General features: G+C 33.7%; 4 protein-coding genes across 5 annotated transcripts; 1 reads left to right on the top strand and 3 right to left on the bottom strand.

Annotated features, from left to right (window-relative positions):
- Positions 1-9578: 9578 nt before the first annotated feature.
- On the bottom strand, positions 9579-20752 carry LOC107890852 (golgin candidate 2-like). 2 transcript variants are annotated; one of them, XM_016815429.2, is made up of 6 exons: positions 19122-20752; positions 17937-18047; positions 17757-17816; positions 17229-17286; positions 10527-10579; positions 9579-10380 (listed from the first exon to the last, which is right to left on the bottom strand). In XM_016815429.2, exons 2-6 carry the CDS (start codon positions 18021-18023, stop codon positions 10246-10248), a joined length of 393 nt encoding a protein of 130 aa, XP_016670918.1. In that variant the 5' UTR covers positions 18024-18047; positions 19122-20752; the 3' UTR covers positions 9579-10245. The 2 variants fall into 2 exon arrangements, with proteins under 2 accessions (XP_016670918.1, XP_040956993.1); XM_041101059.1 differs by lacking the exon at positions 19122-20752 and having other exon boundaries at positions 17937-18736.
- On the bottom strand, positions 19208-20204 carry LOC107892483 (golgin candidate 2-like). Its single transcript, XM_016817559.2, has 2 exons — positions 19606-20204; positions 19208-19520 (listed from the first exon to the last, which is right to left on the bottom strand). The coding sequence occupies exons 1-2, from the start codon at positions 20202-20204 to the stop codon at positions 19208-19210; spliced, it is 912 nt and encodes a 303-aa protein (XP_016673048.1).
- A 2164-nt stretch (positions 20753-22916) lies between the features above and the next one.
- LOC107890854 (tubulin beta-6 chain) lies at positions 22917-23678 on the top strand. Its single transcript, XM_016815431.2, has 2 exons — positions 22917-23310; positions 23401-23678. The coding sequence occupies exons 1-2, from the start codon at positions 22917-22919 to the stop codon at positions 23676-23678; spliced, it is 672 nt and encodes a 223-aa protein (XP_016670920.2).
- Positions 23679-24019: 341 nt separating this feature from the next.
- Positions 24020-24337, bottom strand: LOC121220962 (uncharacterized). Its single transcript, XM_041101057.1, has 2 exons — positions 24114-24337; positions 24020-24083 (listed from the first exon to the last, which is right to left on the bottom strand). The coding sequence occupies exons 1-2, from the start codon at positions 24335-24337 to the stop codon at positions 24020-24022; spliced, it is 288 nt and encodes a 95-aa protein (XP_040956991.1).
- Positions 24338-27513: the final 3176 nt, after the last annotated feature.

The raw sequence follows: 27513 nt of genomic DNA, 5'->3' as shown, positions 1-27513 counted from the left end.
TTTAACACTTACTTTATAATTTATATTTTATTTTCACAAATGTATTATATATTCTGCTTTTATAAATTTTAATCCAAAGTTACATATGTAAATTATGTGTATGGCTTTTAATTTCAATGTATATATTATGTGCCTTTTATTCTTTATATTTTGTTTATTTTCTTCATTCGATTATTAATTCATGTTTTCATTTATATGTTAAAAAGAATTGTTTTTTATGATCTATTTGATATTTTGTATGTGATTATTTTTATTATGTATATTGATTTTATTTATTCATTTATTTATATTATTTCTAGGCTATTGTAATATTTATTATTGCATTGTATATTTAATATAGCATCACATCATTCTTTACTCGATTTCAAACTTTTCAAATTTGAGAGAATGCTTGAATTTAGGATTTTCAAGGAAATTGAGCCCTAATGTATTGGGTTCCGATTTTCTTCGTTAAGTCTAACAATCGAGCATTTCTCTTTGATCAAAAAATAAGAATTCATTATTGGAAATTCAACACGTTGTGTCCTAACATATTGGATGTGACGGATTGATTTCTCGAAATGAAATTTTTTTCTAAAAACAATAAAGGAAATATTCCGAGTTTGGGATTTTAAAGGAATTGTGCCCTAACGTATTGGGTGTGATTTCTTAAATCTTGGATAAGTGGATGTTCTTTTAAAGTAAAGGAAATATTCCGAGTTTGGGATTCTAGAGGAATCGTGTCCTAACGTATTGGGTGTGATTTCTTAAATCTTGGATAAGTGGATGTTCTTTTAAAATTTTATTGTACAAGTATTTTGGCCCAATTCATTTTGGGGAAAATTAGAATGTTGTGCCCTAACGCATTGGGTGTGGTATCTTCTTTCTCTGAAATAATAAGGGTCTTAATACGTAGCCTTTTAAGTTTTGCTAAGGATTACGTTTTTTCTAAATTCTCGACCTTAAGACACTAATTAATTAACTAGGTACCAATTTTGGGCGTTACGAGGGTGCTAATCATTCCTCATACGTAACTGACTCCCGGATCCGTTTTTCTAAAACTCGTAGACCAAAGTCGTTTTTTAGGTGATCCAATCACACCCTAATAAAGATTGGTGGCGACTCCCAATTTTAATTTTTTAAAAAGTCGACAACCTAAAACATTTTTGTTTTTCAAAAGATGGTTTCAACAAACATAATAATGCTTTAAAGTCTTAAATGGCTACAAGGAAGATTAGGAACTTATCTGGGAAATTGGGGAATGTACAGTGTTGTCAAGGCATTGTGCCTTAGGCCTTAGCACCAAACAACAAAAGCGTTTCAAACCCTTTTGAGGGAGGCGCACACCTAGTGCACCTAAGTTCTAGTGCGTGCACACTTTCCCAATGCAAGAGCAAAAAAAAAAAGCTTACCTAATCGAAATTCTATTTAATGTCTTTTACTTTCATTAGCTTTACTTTACCAGTAAGATAGGTGATAATATCAAACTCTTCACTTCTCAATATTTATGTATTCAGCAACAAACACAAAACCATAAGGAAATCATGGATATGGCCCAACAAAAGAAAGAAAATGAAAATTTTGCATGTTTAGTAGATAAACTGAATCATTCTTTAGAGTTTATTATGATAATTATATATCTTATGCTTATTATATATATGCACACAAAAACACACACATGTATATATTATGCCTTCACTCAAGTTAGCACATTTTTTGCATATTACACCTCAAGCAATATAAGGTTTCTAGCACCTAATTGCACCGTTCACCCTTGATACCACTTGGAATGCATCTAGACTTTTAATACTTTAGCCAATACATAAAGGATTGAGTGAGTTTGCCTCTAAAGCTTTGCTTATTATTGTTAGAGTATGGTTGAGTCAGGAATTGACTTCTGTGAGAATTCTGTTAAGTCTAATTGTTAGTTGCTATTAGTTACTAATAATTGTTAGTTGTTATGAGCAGTTATCAGCTTCATGTTGCCTATATATAGTGGCACAAGTTCTTCTCAAAAACTAATCTTGATGTATTCTTTCTCTTGATTTAATACAAGATTTCTTCAGTATAGAATTTAACATGGTATCAGAGGTTTGTTCGTTCTTGAGGTAGTCGTTCATGACTTCCCCTTCTAGCCCATCTGCTGTTCAATCTGTTGCACCGGCGATGTCGTCAGTTCTACCGGATGAAGTGGTTGATAGTCGGTTTTTTTCTACCAAAAAGATCAGCGTGCTTCTTGATGATCATAATTAATTGTTATAGCGTCAGCAAGTTCTCTTAGCAGTAAAAACTTATAAGCTTCAGAAGTTTATTGATCCGCAATTTGTTCCTCCTTCTCAGTTTTTTCTTGATGATGCTGGTATCTCACAAAAAAATCTAGAGTTTGCTCGTTTTGAACAGCAAGATAGTGCTCTTGCGTCGTGGTTATTGTCATCGGTGAGTATTGTTGTTCTTCCTCATCTTATTGGTCTTGATATGAGTCTCCAGATTTGGAATGCTCTTGTTAGTTTGTTTGGCAGCAAAACTACTTCTCAATTAATGTTTTATAGAAGGGCGTTACATTCTCAACGTAAGGCTGATTTGTCTATGAAGGAGTTTTTGATGAAAATTAAAGGCTACTGTGATAGCCTTATTAGTTGTGGAGAGGCCATTAGTGAACGAGAACATGTTACAGCTATCATAAATGGTCTATCGTCCGAGTATGAGTCAGTACTTACAATCATTACTGCGAGTTCAATTCCTTACAGTGTCCAGAGTGTTACTACTATGTTACTTGATGCTGAAGCTCGTTAGCAACTAGTTGTGTCTGATGCTCCTAGTTCTGCCAACATGGTCACTCATCAGCCTACTGTCTCTGCTGACAATAATTCTTCTCTACCAGCTTATCGACCCTCATCAGGTGCTCGTGGTCGTGGGCGAGGTCATTTTTCAGGTTCGTGATTTCAGTGCCAGTTATGTGGGAAGGTTGGTCATTGTAACACCCTTTACCCGAGACCGTCGCCGGAATCGAGCACGAGATGTCATCCAATTTAACTTACCAATTCAGAGCATAAAAATTTGCTTTTAAAATTAAATTCATTGTTCACAACAAAACTGTCCACCTGCATGATTGTCACTAATTTAATTATAACTCAAGTTACGAGACTCAAAATTTAAATCTGTAAATTTTATCTGAAACTAGACTCATATTCCTACTTACCATAAAATTTTCAGAATTTTTGACTTAGCCAATTAGTACAATTTATTCATTAAAGTATCCCCTGTTTCACAGCTCAACAGGTCTGACCTCTTGGCACTAAAAATAAATTATCTAATTGCACAGAATTCATATAAGGTTATCATTTGTTTCTTTTGAAAATAGACTCACTAAGAAATCTATACATATAAATTATGACCCATAATTATTTCTGTACAATTTATAATGATTTTCCAAAATCAGAACAGGGGACTTCAAAAACCATTCTGACCCTGTCTCACTAAAATTCAAATATCTCAAAATACAAAATTCCTTTGCCTACACCGTTTCTTTTATATAAAAATATACTTGATAAGCTTTAATTCCATATATAATTCATTCTTTAATTCCATTTATACTATTTATGGTGATTTTTCACATTCACGTCACTGCTACTGTCAAAGAAACTACTTCTTTGTATTAGCTACCATTTACACATACATAATACCAAAACATAATCTTTACTAACCATTTCAATAGCTAATCTTAGCCATATCATATGAACATACTCAAAATGATTAAGACTCTATACATGCCATAGTTTAAACATTTTGAAAAGCATATAATACCGAGATGATTATGATAGTGTGATACGAGCTCCGACGATCCCCAATTCGACCAAGTTCAAATCACTATAAAACAAAGGAAAAGAAGAAAGATGTAAGCTACTAATAGCTTAGTAAGTTACATGTAAACAATAATTACTCATTTAATAATTAACACTTTTAACATATAACTAATCAAAACATTTCCTAGCAATTTCAATCACTTACACATGCACAATCTTACCAATTCACTTGCATATACATTTTCACACTTAACCTTTATCACTTATGCTCATTCTTTTCAAATGTACCTGTATACATACTTCATTTCATATTCACTTTAACTCATTATTAATTCCGTTGAACACTCGGAATATACACAGATACGTAGAGATTTAGCACATAAGTGCAACACTGATATGTAGCCGAAGCTACCACTGTTATGTAGCCGAAGCTACCACTGAAACGTAGCCGAAGCTACCACTGATCAATAACACTGGAAATGTCCACGGGTCTGCAACACATGCTAGATCACTCAGCACTCGGGACTCACTGTAACACTGATCTCTAGTGACATGTCACTTGTATCCACTTCTATTCCTAAGTTCAACCGGGAATTTACACTTAACACTTTATTTTCAACACTTTAACACTTGAATAATTCATGAATAATTTTCCTTCCACATTGAATATTAATTCACATATCAAATATAATTCACAATTTATAAAAATATAACTATTATTTACACGTAACTTACCTCGGATGCAAAACGACTATTTTTGTAATTTAGTCGATAACTTTCTCTTTTCCCCGATCACTTCCACTATTTCTTCTTTCTTGATCTATATTAACACAATTTAATACATTTTATCAATATTTCATTCAAATACAATTCATACACAACATTTTGGCAAATTTACATTTTTCCCCGTAACTTTTCAAAAATTCTACTTTTGTCCCAAAGCTCGTAAAAATAAAATTCATTAAATTTTTAAATTTCAAACTTCACTAAATCATATTTCATGCTCATAACAGCCCTCAATTTCACAAAATCACAATTTTATGCACACTTTACCATCTTTCACAATTTAGCCATTTTTCAACATTTTCATCAAAATTCATCTAGTAAAACTTGTAATTAACACTTCAAACATTCATTATCTAACATCACTAATCAATTTACAATTATATCATGAATGGGTCAATTTTTAAACTTTAATTTCATTTAAATTAAATAGTAGAAACATGAAATTCAAGCATCAATAAGCATAAAAATACGAAAATAATTAAAAACAGGGCAAGAAATCACTTACAATTGAGCTTAGAAAAATCAAGAACCCTAGCTATGGTAACATGAAACTTTCGGCAGCAAGCTTCTGATTTTTAAGAAGATGGACACTTATTTTCTCTTTATTTTGTCTTTTTCTCAATTTGGACAAAATTGCCCTTGACCCATTACTTAGATATTTTTCTAGAATTACCCTTTTGTGTCCATAACACTAATTTATGGTCTAATTGTCACATAAACACTTCCAATTTCATGCAATAATTCAATTAAGTCATTTAATCACTAATTAGACACACTTTGCATTTTTCTCGATTTAGTCCTAAAAATTCAATTAGGCACTAAATCATTAAAATTTTCTATTCACATTTTCACACAATATTTCAATCAATCAGTAACTAATAAAAATTTATAAAATAAAACTATTTCACTTCGGATTTGTGGTTACGAAACCACTATTCCGATTAGGCCCTATTTCAGGCTATCACAGTCATCTTGTTGATCGGTGTTATTACCGATTTGATACCACATATAAGAGTACAGGTTATAGACCGCCTCCTTCTCCTCAGGCAAATGTTTGCATGGTTGGCAATGGTGCTTCGCCTCATCCCTGGATGCCTGCCTATTCACAACAGTTATGGTATGCCCCTCCCGCACCTACTCCGCTGTGGACTAATCCTTTTGCTGCTAATCACTTGCAGCATGCCAGTACATTTGTCCCAGGATCATCATCATCAATTCAGTCTCAGGCTCTTATTGTTACACCTGAAACTGTGGGTGATAACGCATGGTATCCAGACTCAGGCGTACCTCACCACCTCACTAATTCCCCTTCTTCTCTGAGTGACAGTACACCATACACTGGCTCAGGTAAGGTGTATATGGGTAATGGTAATGGTAATGCTCTCTCTATCAGATCCACTGGTCAGTCTTCTCTCCTTACACGGTCACGTCCTTTGTTCATAAAGTCTCTGTTGTGTGTGCTTGAGATAACCAAAAACCTATTATTGGTATCTAAGTTTACTAAAGATAATCGAGTAATGTTTGAGTTTTTGCCTACACAGTGTTGTGTTCGCGACCTTCAAACCAATGAGATCCTGCTCAGAGGTTCCGTGCATAGTGGGCTGTACAAGCTTGACTTATCTGGCTCATCTCAACCAGTTGGGTTCCCTACTTCAGTTCACTGCTGTGCTGCTACTAAGCTTCTCCCTCTCAGTCTATGGCACTCTAGACTAGGACACCCCTGTACTGCTACGCTTAAAAAGGCATTACACCGTTGTAATATAGATTTTGGCTCGTCTGCAGATTCTATTTCATGTGTTGCTTGTCATTTAGGCAAAGAATGCAAGTTGTCATTTTCTAAGTCTACCTCTGTGTATTCTACGCCGTTACAATTGATAGTTGCAGATGTTTGGGGTCCTACTCCAGTTTTCTCTAGTGGCTTTCGTTACTATATAGCCTTTACTAATGCATGTACCAAGTACACATAGATTTATTTTTTAAAGAGAAAGTCTGAAGTGCAGCACATTTTTCCACTGTTTCATAAACAAGCTGAACGGTCTTTTGGTTGCAAACTGCTTGCTTTACAAATAGATGGGGGTGGTGAGTTTCAGGCGTTAAGGAATTACTTGTCTCAACAAGCTATTCAGCGGAGGATTTCATGTCCATACAGTTCTGAGCAAAACGAATTAGTTGAGAGAAAGCATAGACAGATCGTAGAAGTTGGCTTATCCATGTTAGCTTATGCTGCTATGCATTTGTTCTACTGGAATGATGCTTTCAGCAGTGCGGTATACTTGATAAACAAGTTACCTTCTTCTCCAATAAGTAAAATGTCACCCTATGAAAAATTATTCCAGGTTCCACCGGACTATTCTTTTCTTTGAGTCTTTGGATGTTTATGTTTTCCGAATCTTTAACCATATAACACTGACAAACTATAGTTTCGTTCCACTCCTGCACATTCTTAGGTTATTCGCCTCTACATAAGGGTTATCGGTGTCAAGATGCTAATGGAAAATTGTATATTTCTCGTCATATTACATTCCATGAGTCAACATTTCCTTTTAAAAAAGAGTCACTCAAATATGACCCCACCACCACTGTCTTATCAAAGTCTAGTTCCAAGTTACTTGTCATGCTACCTTGTTCTCCATCACTCACTACATCAACTACAGCTCACAATCTCCTTTGGTGTCTAGTAATAGTACCTCCCCTAGCCCATCCTATCAACCTACTACTTCTACATCTACTCCACCTATCTTACCTAGCCCATCCTATCAACCTTCTGCTTTAACATCCCCTCCACCTGCTTCGTGTCCACCTGTTGTTTCCTTACTATCGTCACCTATTACATGTCACCCTACTGTTATTCAACCCACTACACACCTCAATTCTCATGCCATGGTCATATGTAGCAAAGCAGGAATATTTAAACCTAAAGCATACCTAACCACAACAGTCTGTTCATCAAGTGATACGCCTGTAAACATTCATAAAGTAATGAAGAATGAGCATTGGCAAGTAGTAGTACACAATGAGCTACAGGCCCTTCGTAACAACAATACAAGGAATTTGTGCTCTCTTCCCGTTCATCGACGCGTTGTAGGTTGCAAATGATTGTTCAAAGTAAAGAAAAAGGCCGATGGGACAGTGGACAGGTATAAAGCTCGGTTAGTGGCCAAGGGTTTTTCTCAACATGCTGGAGTTGATTTTCGCGACACATTCAGCCCTGTGGTTCATGCAGCAACCATCCAAATCGTGCTTGCTACTGCTGTTATGAGAGGGTGGTTTTTGAGGCAAGTCGATGTCAATAACGCCTTCCTCAATGGTGATTTGACAGAAGAAATATACATGGAGCAGCCACTTGGTTTTGAGGTGTCAGATGCAAATGGTCAGCAACTAGTGTGCAAGCTGAACAAAGCGCTTTATGACCTACGCCAAGCACCTCGAGCGTGGTTTCATACACTTAAACAGTGCTTGGTTACTCAACTTGGTTTTAATACCTCAAAAGCTGGTACTTCATTATTTATTCGTATTTCATCAGGGAGCGTGGTGCTACTTAAAGTATATGTGGATGATATTATGATAACAAATAGTTCGAATGATGAGGTGGACAGTGTGGTTCATCAACTTCATAATTGATTTGCACTCAAAGACATGGGGCAACTAGATTTTTTTTTTAGGTATTGAAGTACAACATATGGCGCAAGGGGTGTTGCTCAGTCAGAAAAAATACATATTAGAAATTCTTACTAAGACTGGTATGATAGGAGCTATAACTGTTCCTACACCTATGGTAAGTGTTCCAAAATTAATTGTCTCAGATGGTAGTTCTCATTTCACTGATGTTCCTCTATATCGAAGTACAGTAGGGATGCTCCAGTATTTGTGCATCACTCGACCAGAATTATCCTTTTGTGTTAACAAGTTGAGCCAGTATATGAATTGTCCAAGTGAGACTCATTGGAGAGCAGTCAAACGTGTGCTAAGATATCTTATTGAGACTATTGACCATGGTTTGATTTTCACCAAAGGGAATGTTGAGGTTGTTGGGTATTCAGATGCTGACTGGGCCTCGTCTGTTGAAGATCGACATTCCACCACAGGGTATGTCGTGTACCTCGAGCCAAACCCTGTTGCATGGTGTTCAAAGAAACAAAATGTTGTGTCCAGGTCATCCTCTAAAGCATAATATCGAAGTCTCGCCAACTATGTGTCAGAGCTTTTGTGGGTTAAACAACTGGTAGATGAGATTGGTTTGTCACAGTCGATACCTGTGATCTGGTGCGACAATACATCAACAGTAGCTATAGCTGCAAACCCCACACATAATGCACGAATGAAACATGTAGAAATTGATCATCACTTTATTCGGGAAAAGATTCTTACTTGAGTTCTGCAGGTAAGCTTTGTCCCATCATCAGATCAAATTGCGGATGTTCTTACCAAGCCAATTACACCTAAGCAGTTTGAATCATTTCGTCAAGCACTTCGAGTCTTCACACTCAATGAGGTTCACAAATGTTCAAACAACAAAGAAACTGGGAGAATGTTAGAGTATGGTTGAGTCAGGAATTGACTTATGTTAGAATTCTATTAAGGCTAATTGTTAGTTGCTGTTAGTTACTAATAATTGTTAGTTGTTATGAGCAGTTATCGGCTTCATGTTGCCTATATATGGTGGCAGAAGTTCATCTCAAAAACTATTCTTGATGTATTCTTTCTCTTGATTTAATAGAAGATTTCTTCAGTATAGAATTTAACAATTATCAATGATAGAAGTGAGTGGTGATAGAAAATTTGTTAACCAAATGGTTAAGATTCAAAACCACTTTCTTACTTTGAAGCTTAACCATTAAATTAACAAATTTTTCATCCTCGCTCCTTTTCATCCTACATACCAAGTAGAGACTTACAGCCAAACTCTCGAAATTAATTTGTGAATTATAAAGACACCACAACTGATAATAAAAATATAATAAACAAGATATATTTATCTGGGCACACCTTATCAAAATTAATGTCTCTTTGCCTCTTGCATCTGAGTTTTAACCCATCTATGTCTTTCTTAGAGAAATGACTTTTCTAACATAACCACTAGTTAAAAGTCAACATGGATTTTTTGTATGCATAAACTAAAGGCTACTCTCACACCTTCCCTAGTGTTCCAAGCTCTACAACTATTACCACTTTCTTTCTCCTACAGGTACAAAAAGAATCCTCTCTGTTGTCCTATATACGTTTTAAGCTTTGACTTTAATTTATACAACAACATCCAACATCATCTTCTAGCTTTTTGGAGTTGTTCGCTACAAGGATATGCAATGCTTAATTTTCCCAAAGTAGGTTTAAAAGGAAAAGTGGGAAAGATGATATGGCTTAAAAAATAAAAGGTATTTTGCTACTTTTAAGCCCCAAAAATCAATAAATGGGCCTCAATCCTACTATGTAGGAACAGGAATGACTAATATGACCTTATTTCTATATGCTAGATTTTTCATATAATTTTAGTAACTAAATGGATACAAATGCATGACTGAGCACTATTAAGTTGAGAGATGTTGATCGTTATATCCATATGACTACTTGTCCATTCTAGTAAAAAAAGGAAACATGCAGCTAACAATGGCTGAATGGCGTAATTGAACTTTATGTAACTTGCCATATCATTGCAATTTATATAACTGAATGTGAACATCTAGAGAGGGCAAAAAGAGAGAGAATAAGAGAGAAAGCTAGCCTTGTCTTGCAACTGTCCAATTTTATCAGCGACAAGAGAGTACTCTGCCTCGAGGATTTCACATCCAAATTCAATTCCCTTTGATGCTGCTAACTACAACATTTTAAAATTAAAAGTTAACAGATAAGATTATCCAAAGAATCCTTTGGTACAAAGAATTTTTGCTGAAAATGCTAGATTATAGCAGTCTCTGTAGTCAGTATTTTATAGATACAATATGATACAATGAACTACTTCACTTGGTTCAGATTAGTTCCACTCTGATGATTACTGGCAATCCTCCTCTTTAGTTCTACAAGGTGAAAAAGAAGTATAAGTAACTTGTAAAGTCCAATAGAAATAGGTCCTTATTTCAGCATAGTATTAGTCAAGAGATTGCTTATGACATTCCCTATGCCCAAAAAGCAGGAGTCTCATGCACCATACAACCCCTTTAACCTCTTAGCCCATACTATTTTGGTAGTTCAATCGCAAAATTTATGTGTCTGTATTTCCAGAATATGAATGTGTGACTTGTTATAATTGATTCTATTAACAGCACAAAAGAATGGAACTCTCATCTCAACGAGATAATTATCTTGTTCTCAGCGAGTATATGATATATCCAAGAGTTGTTGCCCTAAATTATAACAATTAGATGTAAGCAACATCATCATTGTCAATATGAAAAATTAAAGGCATTTAAAACATTTCCATCTATTCAAGTTATTGAAAAGACACTACTATTGAATACCAAAAAAGCCAGAAAATCTAATTAAAATTAAATTTTGCCCCAAAAAAAAAAGAGAAAACTGCAGTGAGGCTTAAAAGATTTTGCATCCTATCATTTAAGAACCAACAGTTAACCACTCCCAAAGGACTTGAAGAATCTTATGCGAGCAAATGTAATGACCCAAAATTAACAGGCACCGGAAAAATGAGTCATAGGGCCTCCGTTTTAGTAAACCGAGTTCGTAAATAATTATTAGGAGTAACCATGAGTCTAGTTGAATGTTTAATTAGGTTCAAATTGGGTGAATTTCGCTTAGTTAATAGATATTAGGAAAAAAGACTGAATTGAATAAGGTGTGAAAGTCTAATTATAGATTAAAAGAAGATAAAGGGGACTAAATAGGCAATTAAGCCTATTCTAATGAATGAGGCGGCAAAAGATTTTTATGATTGTTTAATCATAAAAGATATTATTATTGTTATTATTGTTATTATATTATAAATTAAATTGATATTATATTATGAAATAAATTAAGAAAAGACACGTGTAAGGTAAAAATAAAATACAAGTGTATTAATTTAAATGAGTACATTTGTATTATTTATATATAGTTAGTAAAAATATATTTTATTATTTATTATTAATTAGTAAAAGATTTTTATATGATAAATAATTAAAATTATGACAAGTGGATGGTGATGATAAAATACAAATGTAAAATATATGTGTGTACATTTGCAATATTTATATTTTTTATTAAATAGATATTTATAATAATAATAATTATTGTTATTATTATTTAATTGATATTATATTATTAGATTAATGAACAAATTAATAAGTTGACAAATGTATGGTGATAGAAAGTACAAGTGTAATAAATCAAATACATACAATTGTAAAATACATATTTATTTATTTAATATTTAAGAAATAATAATTATTAAACTAAAGTAAAATGAAAGCATAAAAAGAAACAAAAAAAGGAAATAGAAAGAAACAGAATAGAAACGAAACAGGGAAAAAAAAGAAAGAAAAGAAAAAGGGAAAAAAAGTAAGGAGAAATAGGGTTTTAAAGCTTGGAGTTTAATTTGGTAAGTCAATTTAGTCCTTTTTTTTATAATTTTGATGTTTTTGGAGTCCTAGAGTTGAATATTATTGAATTTAAGTTGAAATTTTGAAAATTATTAGATTTTTTAGTAGGGTTCATGTTGAATAAATGATTGAATTAGGGGTTTAATTGATAGAATTATTGATTAGAATTGATTAAAGGATTAAATTGTAAACTAGGCTATAAGTTTTGTGTTGTAGGGACTAAATTGAAAGAAATTCGAAATTATGAAATTATGATAAAAATTTGATAGTTAAATTTAAATTTATATGGAATTTGGATAGGAAAAATAGATGAATTTAGTTAGGACTAAAATTGGAATTTAAGTGAAAGTTAAATAGAAATTTAGTATTTATTGTAAATTACTGATATATTAATGGTTGTAAATTATTTTAATTTTCGTAGCTAACAAAGAACCTGAGACATAGGCACCAAAAGGAAATGAAAAAATTATCGAGGAGAAATCGTAAAATTCGGGTTTGTATTACTATAATTCAAGTTATTCATTATTAAATATTAATTTTAAATTTATTTAATTTATGGTAAGTAAATATTGAGGGTAAGTAACTTTATTGAATTGAAATTAGAAAATTGAATTGAATAAGAAATATGTGTTAGTATTGAATTGAATTTTGATTAGTGAATGAAAAAGTGAATTTGATATTGAAAGTAAATTTTGAAATGAAAGTGAATTTGAATTGAGAATTGGAAACCCTATTAACTAGTCGGGCCAAGTCGGATATAGTTGGCATGCCATAGGATTAGAAGAGTTCAGGGATACTTCGACCTCGAGTCGATGAGACACTGGGTGTCACTATTTTACTTCGGATAGATTTGATGAGATACTGAGTATCACTTTATTTCGTCTAGGCCGATGAGCCACTGGGTGTCTACTTTGCTTCGAACTATCCGATGAGGCACTGGGTGCCAATCTAGTGTGTTTGGTTGGATCTATATATCCACCAAAGTCCGAGTCTGTTAATAGGGGTTATTAATTGAAAAGTTAAATCGAATGAAATGAATCAGTTGAGCCATTGAAAAGAAATGTGATTGTGGAATATAATTTGAAAATGTGAATTGAATATGAAAATGTGAATAGAAAGCATGAACTAAATGTTCATGAGATAAATAATGGCTCAATGTGATAGTGTATGATAATAACTATTGAAAGCCAAATTGAATTGTAGATATTGAGAAAAGAAAGTTAAATAAGAATTAGTTTGATAAATTTTTAAAGTTAAATGATTTAATTTACTTGGTTATTATATTATAATTTGAATTATAGTAATACCACTGAGTATGATATACTCAGCGTACGGTTGTTTCCGTGCGCAAATTAGTAAAAATTAAGGTTCCGGCTTAGCATCCAGAGCGATCCCGACTCCAGTGTAAAATTTGGTGATGTAATCTTTCTTTTGGTAAAGTGGCATGTACTTAGATGTTATATTGGTCACTTGAAAATGTCTTATGCTTTTGGTTGAAAATGATACTAATGATATTTTGATACTTAGTGTAATGAAATGAAAATAGAATTATCATAACATATTTGGTATATTTGATAACAAGTTGAAATAGAAAGAATGAATTTTATTAATTTAAACAATATATGCGAATATTTATTTAGTAAATTACTAAGTTGATGTTTAAGATATATTTAGGTGTTTTTGAATACGAAATTGTATGGATTATGATATTGGTTTTGAACTGGTTGCGGGTTGAAATTGCAGGGAATGTTCAATATTTATAAAAGGGTTATATTGAGTTTTTTTTAAATGAAGTCAATTAGTAATAAAAAATATTTATATAAAATTATGATAATATTATAATATGTTTGTTATTTGTTTAAGAATTATTTGTATATTGTCTGATATGTCTGGTATGTCTGGTAATGCCTCGTAACCCTATCCAGGAGATAGTTTAGGGTTAGGGGGTGTTACATTTTTTTAATATCAGAGCTACTAGGTTTAGCCTATTCTCAGCCGAAATCGGGTTTAGGAATTGAGTCTAAAAATACATGCCACTGTCGGGTCAAAATTGACTCAGGATTTTTAAATGCTGACCTATTTGTTTGTTTCTGTTTTATAAATTAAAGATGTCAGATGAAAGAATAGAATATACTAATCAGGAAATGTATACTGGAGATCAAGAATCATACGGGTTAGATGAAATCGAGTCGGTAACACCTAGCATAAACCCTATAAGAAATCAACCTCCTAGAGTAGAAAGAAGAAATGATAGAGATGATTTTGATATATTACGAGTAATTGCCAATGCCTCACAAAGAGTAACGGGAATTGCTCCTGCTACGACTTCAGTACCAATTCAAAGACGGGCCCCGATAAAAGAATTAATGAAATATGGTGCTACTGAATTTATAGGTCTGAAAGGAGTTGATCTATCAACAGCTGAAAATTGGATGGAGTCGACCAAAAGAATTTTACAGCAATTGGAATGTATCCCCTGAGAGTGCTTGATTTGTGTCGTTTCTCTGTTACAATGGGAAGCCTATCTATGGTGGGAATCAGTGGTTCGACATCTACCGGAAGATCAGATAACGTGGGATCTGTTTCAGAAAGAATTTCAAAAGAAATATGTTGGAGAGATGTATATTGAAGACAAGAAACAAGAATTTTTAATGCTACAACAGGGTGACATGTCAGTGATAAATTATGAGAGGGAATTGTCGAGACTCAGCAAATACGCCTCAGAATTTATACCGACTGAAGCTGATAGTTGTAAAAGATTCTTACAAGGATTGCATGACGAGATCAAGGTACAGTTGGTATCTCACCGTATTACTAAGTTCGTAGATTTAATTGAACGAGCCAAAATGGTAGAGGAAGTGTTGGGCCTCGACAAAAAGACTGAAAATGTCAGACTAACCAGGAAACGTGTGGGAACTATCAGCTCAAATCCTCAGCCAAAAAGATCAAAAGAATCTCAAGGTAGTTGGAGACCCAGTTATAGATCGGATAAAGGCAGTAAAAGCAGAGGGACCTCTATGTTTCTTCCCACAGTGTTGGCAATCTGGAATTTCCATATTTCGAGATAGACCTCTCACGCTACCAGTAGATACTGTCATCTGTTTCCCTCTGCTTTTACCACTTCTATCCAATCTATAACTGGGTCTCCAACTACCTTGAGATTCCTTTGATCTTTTTGGCTGAGGATTTGAGCTGATAGTTCCCGCACGTTTCCCGGTTAGTCTGACATTTTCAGTCTTTTTGTCGAGGCCCAACACTTCCTCTACCATTTTCAGTCTTTTACTAATTAATAATAAATAATAAAATATTTTTTTACTAACTATATATATAATACAAATGTACTCATTTAAATTAATACACTTGTATTTTATTTTTACTGTACACTTGTCTTTTCTTAATTTATTTCATAATATAATATCAATTTAATTTATAATATAATAACAATAATAACAATAATAATATATTTTATGATTAAACAATCATAAAAATCAAAGATTTTTATGCTTTGCCGCCTCATTCATTAGAATAGGCTTAATTGTCTATTTAGTCCCCCTTATCTTCTTTTAATCTATAATCAGACTTTCTCACCTTATTCAATTCAGTCCTTTTTCCTAATATCTATTAACTAAGCTAAATTCACCCAATTTGAACTTAATTAAGCACTCAACTAGACTCATGATTACTCCTAATAATTATTTACGAACTCAGTTTACTAAGACGGAGGCCCTATAACTCATTTTTTCGGTGCCTGTGAATTTTGGGTCATTATAGATACTTAGTGTAATGAAATGGAAATAGAATTATCATAACATATTTGGTATATTTGATAACAAGTTGAAATAGAAAGAATGAAGTTTATTAATTTAAACAATATATGCGAATATTTATTTAGTAAATTACTAAGTTGATGTTTAAGATATGTTTAGGTGTTTTTGAATACGAAATTGTATGGATTATGATATTAGTTTTGAATTGGTTGCGGGTTGAAATTGTAAGGAATGTTAAATATTTATAAATGTGTTATATTGAGTTTTTTTTTTAAATGAAGTCAATTAGTAATAATAAAATATTTATATAAAATTATGATTATATTATAATATGTTTGTTATTTGTTTAAGAATTATTTGTAGATTGTCTGATATGTTCGGTAATGCCTCGTAACCCTGAGGTTAGAGGGTGTTACATTATATTCTCAAGAGAGTGAAAAGTGAAAACAGATCAGGGAAGAGCTATTGGGTAACAATCAAATCTAGTCTCTTCAGTTGGGTAGTAGCAAAAGCGAGGACAAAGATTGGTTGCAAGGGAGCAATTAAATCCAAGACTGGGGCATTATTGAGATAGAAAAGAAAGATCAGATCAAGGAAAAGAGAAAAGGATCAGCCACAACACAACAAAGAAATGGGGAGAACAAGTTAATTGTGTTAGTTTGGTAGGTTCAAGTAGTAAATCATAGTTAAATACTGCTTCTCAAACCTCAAGTGGTAGTTTATTCCACCACAAACCACAAGGTGCTTAATTGTAAAATAAATTAAATTTAATTTAACAAAAAAGGAAAAGATGATGCAGGAAAGAAAATAGAGTTCCAAGCTACAATTGGTAAGAAGGAAAAAAACAGCATTTTGGAGGGCTCCCACCCCCTGATAAGCAAAAAGACACCCTCAGAGTCAAAACTAAACCTGATATGTCTCCCCTTTGTTCTTTTTTCTTGAAGATCCTTTTTGTATCCATCTTTATGTGATTGGTTTTAATTTAATGCTTGGCAATTGACACTTTGGAAAGAACTCTAAAAAATAGCTTAGTCTTACACCAAAAGCACCTGAAACCTAAAGTTTCAGGTCTGTATGAAGTTCCATTAATTTTTAATTTTTAATGATCAGTTAGCTTCAAAAAATACTTTTACACTGAGCCAATTCCCATCAACCATAAGAGGATCAGTAGCCAAAATGCTATCACAACTCTAGATGCAACAATAAATATTTAATTCTTTTTTGTTCTTTTTTCCTCCATAAACTCATTTAACGCAAGTGGGTTTATATTTTCTTCTTTGTCCTCATTATTGGGGTTGATGTTGGAAAAGAGAACAGGTTCTTGCACACACACTTTAAAGAAACTATCAGATCAAAATAAAAGATACCTTCATGAGCTGCTTCTTCCAGCTCAATTTGTCGTCGGAGATCTGCTACCCGATTAATCTGGTCCAAAAGGCTAAAATGCAATGAGCACCATATATAAGGTTATGGCAGGATGAGGCTAGAAAAGCTTCCATTGTGGTGTTAGTTACATTTAAAATATATCTATCAATTCCTGAAGTCATCAATTAGTAAATTGGTCAGGCCTAAGAACCAAGCCAGTACAAGCCACTACTAGATCGATCACTCTAAAAGTAATCCTGATATACAAAGCAACAGCATCGAGACTGATATACAAAACAACAGCACTGGTTTTCTTTATATTTCTCCGTTATGTGCTTTCTTTCTAACCTGTTATCTTAACAAGCATGGTTCAAAAACAAATTAACATATGGATAAAAACCAGATTTTAGAACCCAGGCACTAATGACATATCGTAAAGAGAGCAAAGAAATTTTCTGACAAATAAAAATTGAAAGAATGAAGAAAGGGGATCAATCCAACCAGACAATTGATATTTAAAAGTATCATACCTCTACTTCAAGTCTCTTCTGTGCAGTAGCAAGTGATCTTGCAAGATCAGCATTAGTGGTCTGCAATTACTAGCAATATTAGAAACAAGAATTTCTGTCCAAATGCAATAGACCAACAAAAATGTGGAGAAAATTGTTTAAGAAACATGAAGTCACGATCTAAAACCATTGCTGCAGCACCTCTAGCTTAGCTAATCGCTGAAGAGCTTCCATTCTAGTATTATTATGTTTCTGCTTTTCTAGCTCAACAGCATCCATCATTTCCATTGTAGTAGTCTGCAGCTCTGAAGCCTGACGGAAGTAAGAAGATTACAAGCCATTAATGCTAGAATTGAACATTGGACAGACAAGTTCAACCACAGGGCAAGGGAAGGGAATAGAAAGAAGTAGAGGATAAAGGGAAATAAGGAATGAAAATCAAGTAAAAGGACAAAAGGAAAAAACTAAGGATAGAATTCAATGCTCAAATCTCAATATTCATAAACCAAATATACTGCCAACACTTTTTTGGAGCAGAGGTTGAGGCTTCTGTTGGCACCCAGGGACTAGGGTTCAAACCCTGGTATTGTCATCCCCCTCCCCCTTATTGTAATTGTACCAAAAAAAAGAAAAAAATATTTGAATTATGTACTTAATTCAAAATAGACTACTCTCCGAACCATAACATGGATACCAAATACAAAATATAACCATGATCTAACCATAATAATTCCTTAAATAGTAAAAATAATTATAAAGCAATATACGAAGATGATAAAATCCGTGGATAAGCATGATTTTTTCCACTTCAACTTGGTAGGCATTTAGAACTTGCAAGCATGAACTTATGAGAGGAAAACTGAAGGCACACATCAAATTAAGAAAGGAAAACAGAAGGCATCACAATTTTTATGCAGTTCAGATAGAGCTGCTAATCTTAAAGAAAGAAAGAGGAAAAGAAGAATGTAGAACTGGCTATACTTCCAGGCTTTTCTATTCCTGCTACATTGTAGATTCAAATCTTAAAGGCATTGAAGCGAATGGGGTGAGTAACCTCTAGAGAAGTCAAACACTCTATTACTAACAATATACAGAATTTGTTTGGTGGCACCTGCAGCCCTAGTTTTGTTTGTTTCCAATTGCATGGCACTACAGTCAGCCCCTAATCACCCAACCCTCTAGTACAAAACAAAGCTTAATGCATCATATTTTTTCTGTGAACAACAAATTTCTGGTAGTATTTCATTTTCAAAGTGTATAACCTGGATATTTTCGGAGAAAAGAATCCCCATGGTCAGAACAAAATATTTCCATATCAAACTCAACAAAAAAAGAAATAAAAATGAATGCGTGCATGTAATATTGAAAAAAGCCATGAAATATTACCTCTTGTGCATGTTGCTTGGCTCCTTCCTCAAGTATTTTCTCCAAGCTCTGTTTCTCTCCTTCCAATCTGCAACCATATTTTCTAGTTATTTGATAGCCTCCACAGCTTTAACTGCTGCTCGCTCAGCCATAATCCTCTCCTTCCTCTTCCTCCTTTCCTCCCTCTCATGTTCATTTTCAGAGTCAGATGTTGAGCCAGAATCTGGATCCAAATCAGAGCTTGCATCACTCGTTGGCTGAAAGGCCCCTTTTACACCATCAAAGACTGAACTTCTGGATGAGCCAATGGACTTGGATTTCCCACTTACAGTTGTTCTGAACTGACCATGAGCATCAGCAATTCCTATCAGCGCATCAGGTACCCCATCAACTTCCCAAATCCAACACCTTTCGGGTTGACTGGTTCTTGTTCGCAGACAGTGAAAACCCTTCCACATTGGTCAGAAGCTTTTTAGAATCCAATTTCCTATCATTTTCTTCATACCTTGAATCTTTCATTTTCACCAAAAAGCTTGCAGGAGTGTCCTTGTGATCCAACTCCAACTCCTCCGAATTCTTACCATCATTCTGTTTATCAACACTAGATGGCCTTACTGAAGCACTTGATTCTTCAGCATTGCTCCGCTTACCATTCAACTTATTTCCCAAAACTATATCTGATCTCCTTACAGGCTTACTGCCATTAACATTCCTCTTTTGTTTCCTCTTCTCTTCCAGCAGTGGCAAATGAGACCCTAAATGTCCTTTGGTCCCGCCATCTTTCTTCGAGCTCCGAATTCCAAATACCCCATTAGTACTAGAACTCGTCCCCTGACTAGGTGTACTAAGAAGTTCAGTCCAATCACTATCCGTAAGCTTGGTATTAGGTTTCGATGAAGCTCTTGTTCTTGAAATTTCTTTTTCCCGACTCGTAATATTAACTGAATTGTAACTCTTACTATCATTATTATTACTAGGCATATTAGAAATGGGATCACTGAACAATTTGCCTTGATAATCATTATTATCTTGTGGTTTCCTTTTTAACTGATCCTTAAAAGATACACCCCCATTGGGTTTCGTTGGAGTGTCCAATGTTCTCATCGGATAATTGCTTTTCATTCTTCCCAAGCGACTCCGCGGCTTGCTGATCGATCTGAATCGTCCATCACATAATGCAAGTTACAAGTTACAACTACTCTAAATCAAACCAATATATTTTTTGTTAAAAATAAAAATTAGGGGGGGGAGCAATGAAATGAAACCAAATCAATAAAATTCAAAATGGACACTAAAAATGAAATTAAGAAAAAGAACTATGAAAAGGAAGGAAAAAATTTGCCATATAAAGCTTGTTCCTTTTTCCTAAATTAGGTTAGCATAACGCCCGTTTTGGAGTAGGGAAGGAGGTGAAGGGGAGTAAATGCTGAAGGAACAAATTAGTGAGAGCGTGGGTTATTGCAGAAACAGAGGAGCAGCGCGGGTAACGTCGTTACGCAGGTTTGAATTTTGAACGGTCGAAGGCTATAAATGCCAGCGTAATGGGTGTATGTCAGTATGTGATGGTGAAGGCCTGAGTTTATCGAAAGCTCCAACGACTGATCTCACGTGCGCAACTGTGACTGACCACCGGCACCGGGCCGACCGCTCCTCTAGAAGGATGGATTGTTATCGTTTTTAAAGGTGTTAAATGCCACGATCCAAAATTGGTCAGGGCTTAGCCCGAGTTCGCCCGCTGAAATTTTTGTATTTTTTGTTGTTGAAATTCATCAATTTTCACTTTTTTTTAATTATCATGTAGTTAAAAAGTGAATTTATTCCGATTTATTATTTAAATTATTCGAATAGTAATATTTTATTTTATTTTATTTTAAAAATAAAATAATTTATTCGAGTTGATAAAAAACCAAATAATTTAATTCAATTAACTTAAAATTTTAAATAAATTTATTTTCTTCAAATCAAATCAAGTTTTACTCACCCTATTTAAATAGACCAATAACTAAAATATAGCCAGACAAAACTCTCACGTAATAACTACTGACGATAAAATTAAAGATTTATACATGATAATCACGCATGATAAGACTCGAACTTGAATATTCAAAGTTCATAGTATTAACCTTAGTCAATAATACAAAAGTTTTATTGGTATTAAATATTTTTTTTGAAATTGCATTATATATTTTTTAAAGTATTTGTTATCTAATGTTTAGGGTTAATTCGTTATGTCCCTAAACTATGATTGATATTTTAAATTAATATCAAAATTTTAAAAAGTTCTAATTAAGTCTTTGTAGTGTTAGTGTCGTATCAATCAAGTTTTTTTTCGTTAACCTATATTATCAACTTGAGTATTAAATACGGACTTGAATATGACATGAAACATATTTAAAATACGAGGATCAAGTTTCAAACATGTGTACCTATCTAAAGAACAACTTGGGTGAAATGCGCTAAGAAAAACAAAAAAAAAACCCTCTTAAAATTGAATGGCATTGTTTATTTCTTATCCACATATGCTCTATTGCAAATCTAAGCTAACATTTTAATGCTTAAGCTTATAACTAGGCTAACAAAATAACTTAGTTGATATAATATTAATACTTTGATTACTTAATTAGAATAACTTTAAGGGTTAATTTGATATTTAAGCCATATTTTGGAGACGTATGGTGCAATTTAACCATTGTAATATAATGACTAAATCTAAATTAAAATGTAAAGATTAAATATTAAATGTGAGCATTATAGAGGTATCAAAACTACAATTTAATCATTATAATACTAAAAAAGAAAAAACTTATTGGGAAGATTTAAATATCTAAAGTATGAAAACTTAAGGTTTATAGACGTTTAGCAAATAAAAATGTGCCACGTGGCATATCCTTTTCCATTTTGACGTCTCTCTCCATTTTTTCCTTTTATCATCCCCTTCCACCAATCAAACTCCCCACCTTCCATAATTTATTTTATTTTATTCCTTCTTTCATCTTCCATGTTTTCCTTCTTTCATTGATTTGATAAAAGGAGGGAAGAAGATAACATTGATAACACTGATATGATAAAAGGAATGAATAAGATGTTTGATGCAGGATCCGATAAAGTCTAGGATGCTGTTGACTTGTAGATTTATATGTTTTAGTTCTAGGGTAGCCTAATACCTATGCTTGGAAGCAGAATAATTTTCCATGACGTCATATAGCTTAGTTTTTCTATCAGGTTGTCCATATGTAGCTTACAGGGGGCAATATTGCCTTTTTGGTCAACCATAAATTTAATCACCTTTGACCTTCATAAATTTATCAAATTAAATTATATTATTTTTGTCTTAATCAATCTAGAATCTAGATATAATCGGATTCCAGTTGAAGGATTGTCTGACTTCCTTTATATTTTATTACTCTAATCACTGCCCACAATAAAATTTTAGGAGATATTAGGGGCGTCAAGGTCATGTCAGTTTCGTCTAGACGACTGCCCATCATTAATTAACTAATAGAAACAGGCCTTACATTTATAAATAGCCGGCGACGCTCACTTAACCAACTCCAAATGGCAACTTTTAGTCATCCCCGAACCAAGCCATCTCACTAAGTGACAGACTTTCTCTCTCCCTGGTCGGATACCTCTTAGCCGTCGGATCATAATTTCCCAACCCCATCTTAACCCTTCATTTACAACTGAAAGATGAAATACGTCTGTTATAAATAGCTGCTCCATTCGCTTGCTCTTTTCAAGCCCTCCAAGGGAAACAGTTCTTTTTAGTAAACAAAAAACTTTTTTTTTTAAATTCCGATTTCACCCTAAGTCAAAATGCGTGAAATACTACACATTCAAGGAGGGCAATGTGGGAACCAAATTGGATCTAAGTTTTGGGAAGTTGTTTGTGGTGAACATGGGATTGATCCAATTGGTAAGTACATCGGAAATTCAGAGTTGCGACTGGAAAGAATTAATGTGTACTACAATGAGGCAAGTTGTGGCCGGTACGTGCCACGAGCCGTTCTCATGGATCTTGAACCTGGAACGATGGACAGTATTCGAACCGGCCCTTATGGGCAGATTTTCAGGCCTGATAACTTTGTTTTCAGCCAGTCCGGGGCTGGAAACAATTGGGCTAAGGGTCATTACACCGAGGGAGCCGAGTTGATTGATTCAGTACTTGATGTTGTTAGGAAGGAAGCTGAGAACTGTGACTGTCTACAAGGTTTCTTTTATTAGACTCTACCTTTGGTTCATTCATATTATCCTTTTTACCTATTTGCTCATTTGGCAACTTCTCTTGAGCCTTTTGCAGGGTTTCAAGTGTGCCATTCACTTGGAGGAGGAACAGGGTCTGGAATGGGGACCCTGCTTATTTCAAAGATAAGAGAAGAATACCCTGATCGTATGATGCTTACATTTTCCGTTTTCCCATCTCCAAAGGTGTCGGACACTGTGGTTGAACCTTACAATGCCACTCTTTCAGTCCACCAGCTGGTGGAAAATGCTGATGAATGCATGGTTCTCGACAATGAAGCACTCTATGATATCTGCCTCAGGACTCTCAAGCTCACTACCCCAAGCTGTAACTAACTGAATTAACTCAATCATTTCATCTTTCCTTAATTTATGTTATGTGGAACCCCATCTGATAGATGTTTAATTTTTTCAGTCGGAGACCTGAACCATTTAATATCTGCAACAATGAGTGGTGTAACCTGCTGCTTGCGATTCCCGGGTCAGCTTAACTCAGACCTTCGAAAATTAGCAGTGAACTTGATCCCCTTCCCAAGGCTTCACTTTTTCATGGTGGGATTTGCTCCATTAACATCTAGAGGATCACAGCAATACCGTGGACTCACGGTCCCTGAGCTGACACAACAAATGTGGGATGCCAAGAACATGATGTGTGCCGCTGATCCACGCCACGGTCGTTACCTTACTGCATCAGCCTTGTTTAGAGGCAAAATGAGCACCAAAGAAGTTGATGAACAAATTCTGAATGTGCAAAACAAAAACTCTTCCTACTTTGTTGAGTGGATCCCAAACAATGTGAAATCCAGTGTTTGTGACATCCCTCCCGAAGGGGTTTCGATGGCTTCGACTTTTATCGGGAATTCAACTTCAATACAGGAGATGTTCAGGAGAGTTAGTGAACAGTTTACAGCCATGTTTAGAAGGAAAGCCTTCTTGCATTGGTACACTGGGGAAGGAATGGATGAAATGGAGTTCACTGAAGCAGAAAGTAACATGAATGACCTTGTTGCAGAGTATCAGCAATACCAAGATGCCTCAGCTGATGAAGATGTCGAGTACGAAGATGATGATGGTGGTGCTGAGAATTGAAGATGCTCCGCAAACTTACTGCTAGTGAAGTTACGTGCAGCAATAAGTCGGTACTGAAAATGTTGCTTAAAATCAAATGAATTGCCTCTACCAGTGACGGATGCCTATGGTTTTTTAGTATTTCCCTAAAGGCTTCCTCTCTTAAATTCAGCATTTAGGAAGGTAGCAATGTTTCACTTTGTTATCCATTTATTGGTATAACTTTTGTTACTTATCTGAAGGGGAAGCCCCTTAATTTATGGCTTTATCCAGTTCCTGCTTTTGATATGTGTGTTCCTGATAGTAGTACTACAACTTCTCAAACTATTAATTGCAATGATTACAAACATTTGCTCATTGATTTTTTTCCCCACTCAATTTAACATTTTGTAAATCATAGTTACAACTATTGTAAACCATAGGCAACATTAATAGGTGAATGAAATTTGGATAATTCAAACTAAAATCTAAGGTAATATTCCTATCCATCATTTAATGTGTCAAAAAGTGCGCAACACAATTGGCCGACATATGAGCAAAAGTAAAGCGAATACAATCAAACATGTCACTAAGTATCAAGGCCTCCCTAACAATACGATCATAAAATGATGAGTCCATTAAAGGCACAACAATGCCCTAAGACAACTCTAGAATAACCCCTCTCAAGGGCGTTCTAAATGACGCATGACATAGTAAGAGCCTCTGGGGAAGGAGCATTAAAGGCACCCTTGATTCAACTAGCAAAGCTGGTAAGCACCATTCCCTCATTGCCTCGAAAAATCGCTCCACAAGTAGCTGTCTCTGCCTCTCTATTCCAAGCCGCATCAATATTAATCTTGATGGCGTCTTCGCTCGGCGAATTGCGTATAATGGGCAAGTCTGTTGGCTTAAGTTCTAATATTTCTCTCAACTTTATCAATTTGGTGCTTGCTTTTTATTTATGATTCTCTAAAAAATGCTAAACATATTTAATATATTAAAATTTTTAATAAGTCGATTGAAAAGTAAATATATAACAGTACTTTTGGAATTAGTTTGATTCATCATATTTAGTATATTAAAAAGTGTTAGTTTTTGATATATTGACAGTATATATTTTTATTTCACAAGCAATTTTAAAATTGTATTATGTATCTCTTTTTTAAAATATTTATTTTTTATTATTTTATTATATTTTTATAGGACATTTGTCAACTTAATGACCCTACTTTTTAATTCTAAAAACTTCACTGTGTAACAATTATTTTCTCTACTTAAAATATTAAAAATTGAATAAATATATATAATAAAACTTTTAATTTGCAGATGATTAAGTGCTCTGTATTGATATTTAAAGTCTAAAGTTCAAGTCATGATAATTAAATATTTTCTAATATATAATGTACGAGAAAACAATTCTTTTAATATAGTTCATAAAAGGTATAATGACTTTTTTAGCTTTTCAATTTTATAAAAAAAAGGCATTTTAGCTTATTTAATTTTTTTTTGTCTCTTTTAACCCTTGAATATGCGTTTTTTGTCACATCACCCAATAATAGATGAAAAAGTTAACTTTTGAACTTTGCTGGCGTGACATACACATGGATTGCCACATGTATGTCATGTCAGTAATTACTTATTTTTTAAAAAATTAAAAATATTTTTTTATATGTTTTATGTTTTTAATTTTTAAAAATAAATTTTTACTTTTTTTTAAATTAATTAATTGTTGATGTGGCATCCACATGTATGCCACATCAACAAAATTAACAAATATTAAATTTTTCATCCATTTTAGAGTAATTTAATAAAAATACAAGTTTAAGGACTAAAAAAATGAAAAATTAAATGAAGAGTTAATTTTTTTTATAAAAGTGAAAGGTTAAATAAGTTATTATGCGCTAATTTCATCATAAATGCATAAAAAAATGAATTCTAATATAATTTCCACATTGCTTTAAAGCAAATTGAGGCAACGCGTGAGCATATATAGCTAGCATGATTTCACTTTTCTTTGATTAATGGATAAAGTGCACCAATAGTTACTAAACTTTTGTTAAAATAATAAAATAGTCACTAAAATTTGAAAAGTTACAATTCAACCACTAAACTGAAAATTTGAAAGCTGACCTGTCATCCCATGGTTTAAACGGCCCCAATTTAAGAACCCTAGTTGGGCTGGACAGTAAAAGAAGAAGAATCCTAACAATTGTTTCAGTTTTGGGAACATGCAAAAGTTTAAAATTTTCAGCCACTAAACTTTTTACCATTTTTCTTTATGTCTATAACGGAAAGCTGACATGTCATCCCATAGTGTAAACAGTCCCAATTTAAGAACCCTAATTGGGCTAAACAGTAGAAGAAAAGAATCTTAGCAATTGTTTCAGTTTTGAGAACATGCAAAAGTTCAAAATTTTCAGCCACTGTTACTCTCTTACCAGGAAGGGGCGTAGCCAAGGGGCTGGCAAGGGCCTTGGCCCCCCTAAAATAGAAAATTTTTCATTTAAGCCCTTTGGTTTTTTTTAAATTTTAAACTAGTAAATATAAAATTGTACTTTGGCCCCCCTAAAAATGATAAAATTTTAATTTAATTCTTTAAAAATTATAAAGATATAAGCTATTTAAATGGTGAAATTGTATTTCTACTATCGTAAAAATTAAAATTTAATTTCGGCCCCCCTAAAAATTTTTTTTGCCTTCACCCCTGTTACTGGGTTCACTTGTAATTTACATTGTTTTATGGTGATTTAATGGTTGTTTAGGATGATATTTGATTTGGGTTTTGTTTGTTTGTTGTAAATTTTTTGGTTCCCATGTTTGTGCTGGTTTTTGTGTTTGATTAAAAAGAAGTTAGGGTTTGGTGTAAAATGATGTTAGGTTAGGGGAAATAGGGGATGCATCTGCGGCTTTTGCATGTGGATTTTCTCATAAAACTAAGGAAAATTTGGTACATAAAAGATGGAAACCTAATCTGTTACTGTCGATGAATTTTTAAAGGGAAATCACCAAATTTCTTGAATTTGGACCTTGGTTTTTTGCCGACCGATTTGCAACAGAACAAAGAGAATAAGAATCCCAAATGATTTTTGATTTGGTTACTGCTGATGAAATTGAAATGAAGTCT

Source organism: Gossypium hirsutum, chromosome D09 (genome assembly GCF_007990345.1).
Source record: "Gossypium hirsutum isolate 1008001.06 chromosome D09, Gossypium_hirsutum_v2.1, whole genome shotgun sequence".
In the NCBI taxonomy this organism is placed as follows: Eukaryota; Viridiplantae; Streptophyta; class Magnoliopsida; order Malvales; family Malvaceae; genus Gossypium; species Gossypium hirsutum.
This window is presented reverse-complemented; position numbering and strand designations above follow the sequence as displayed.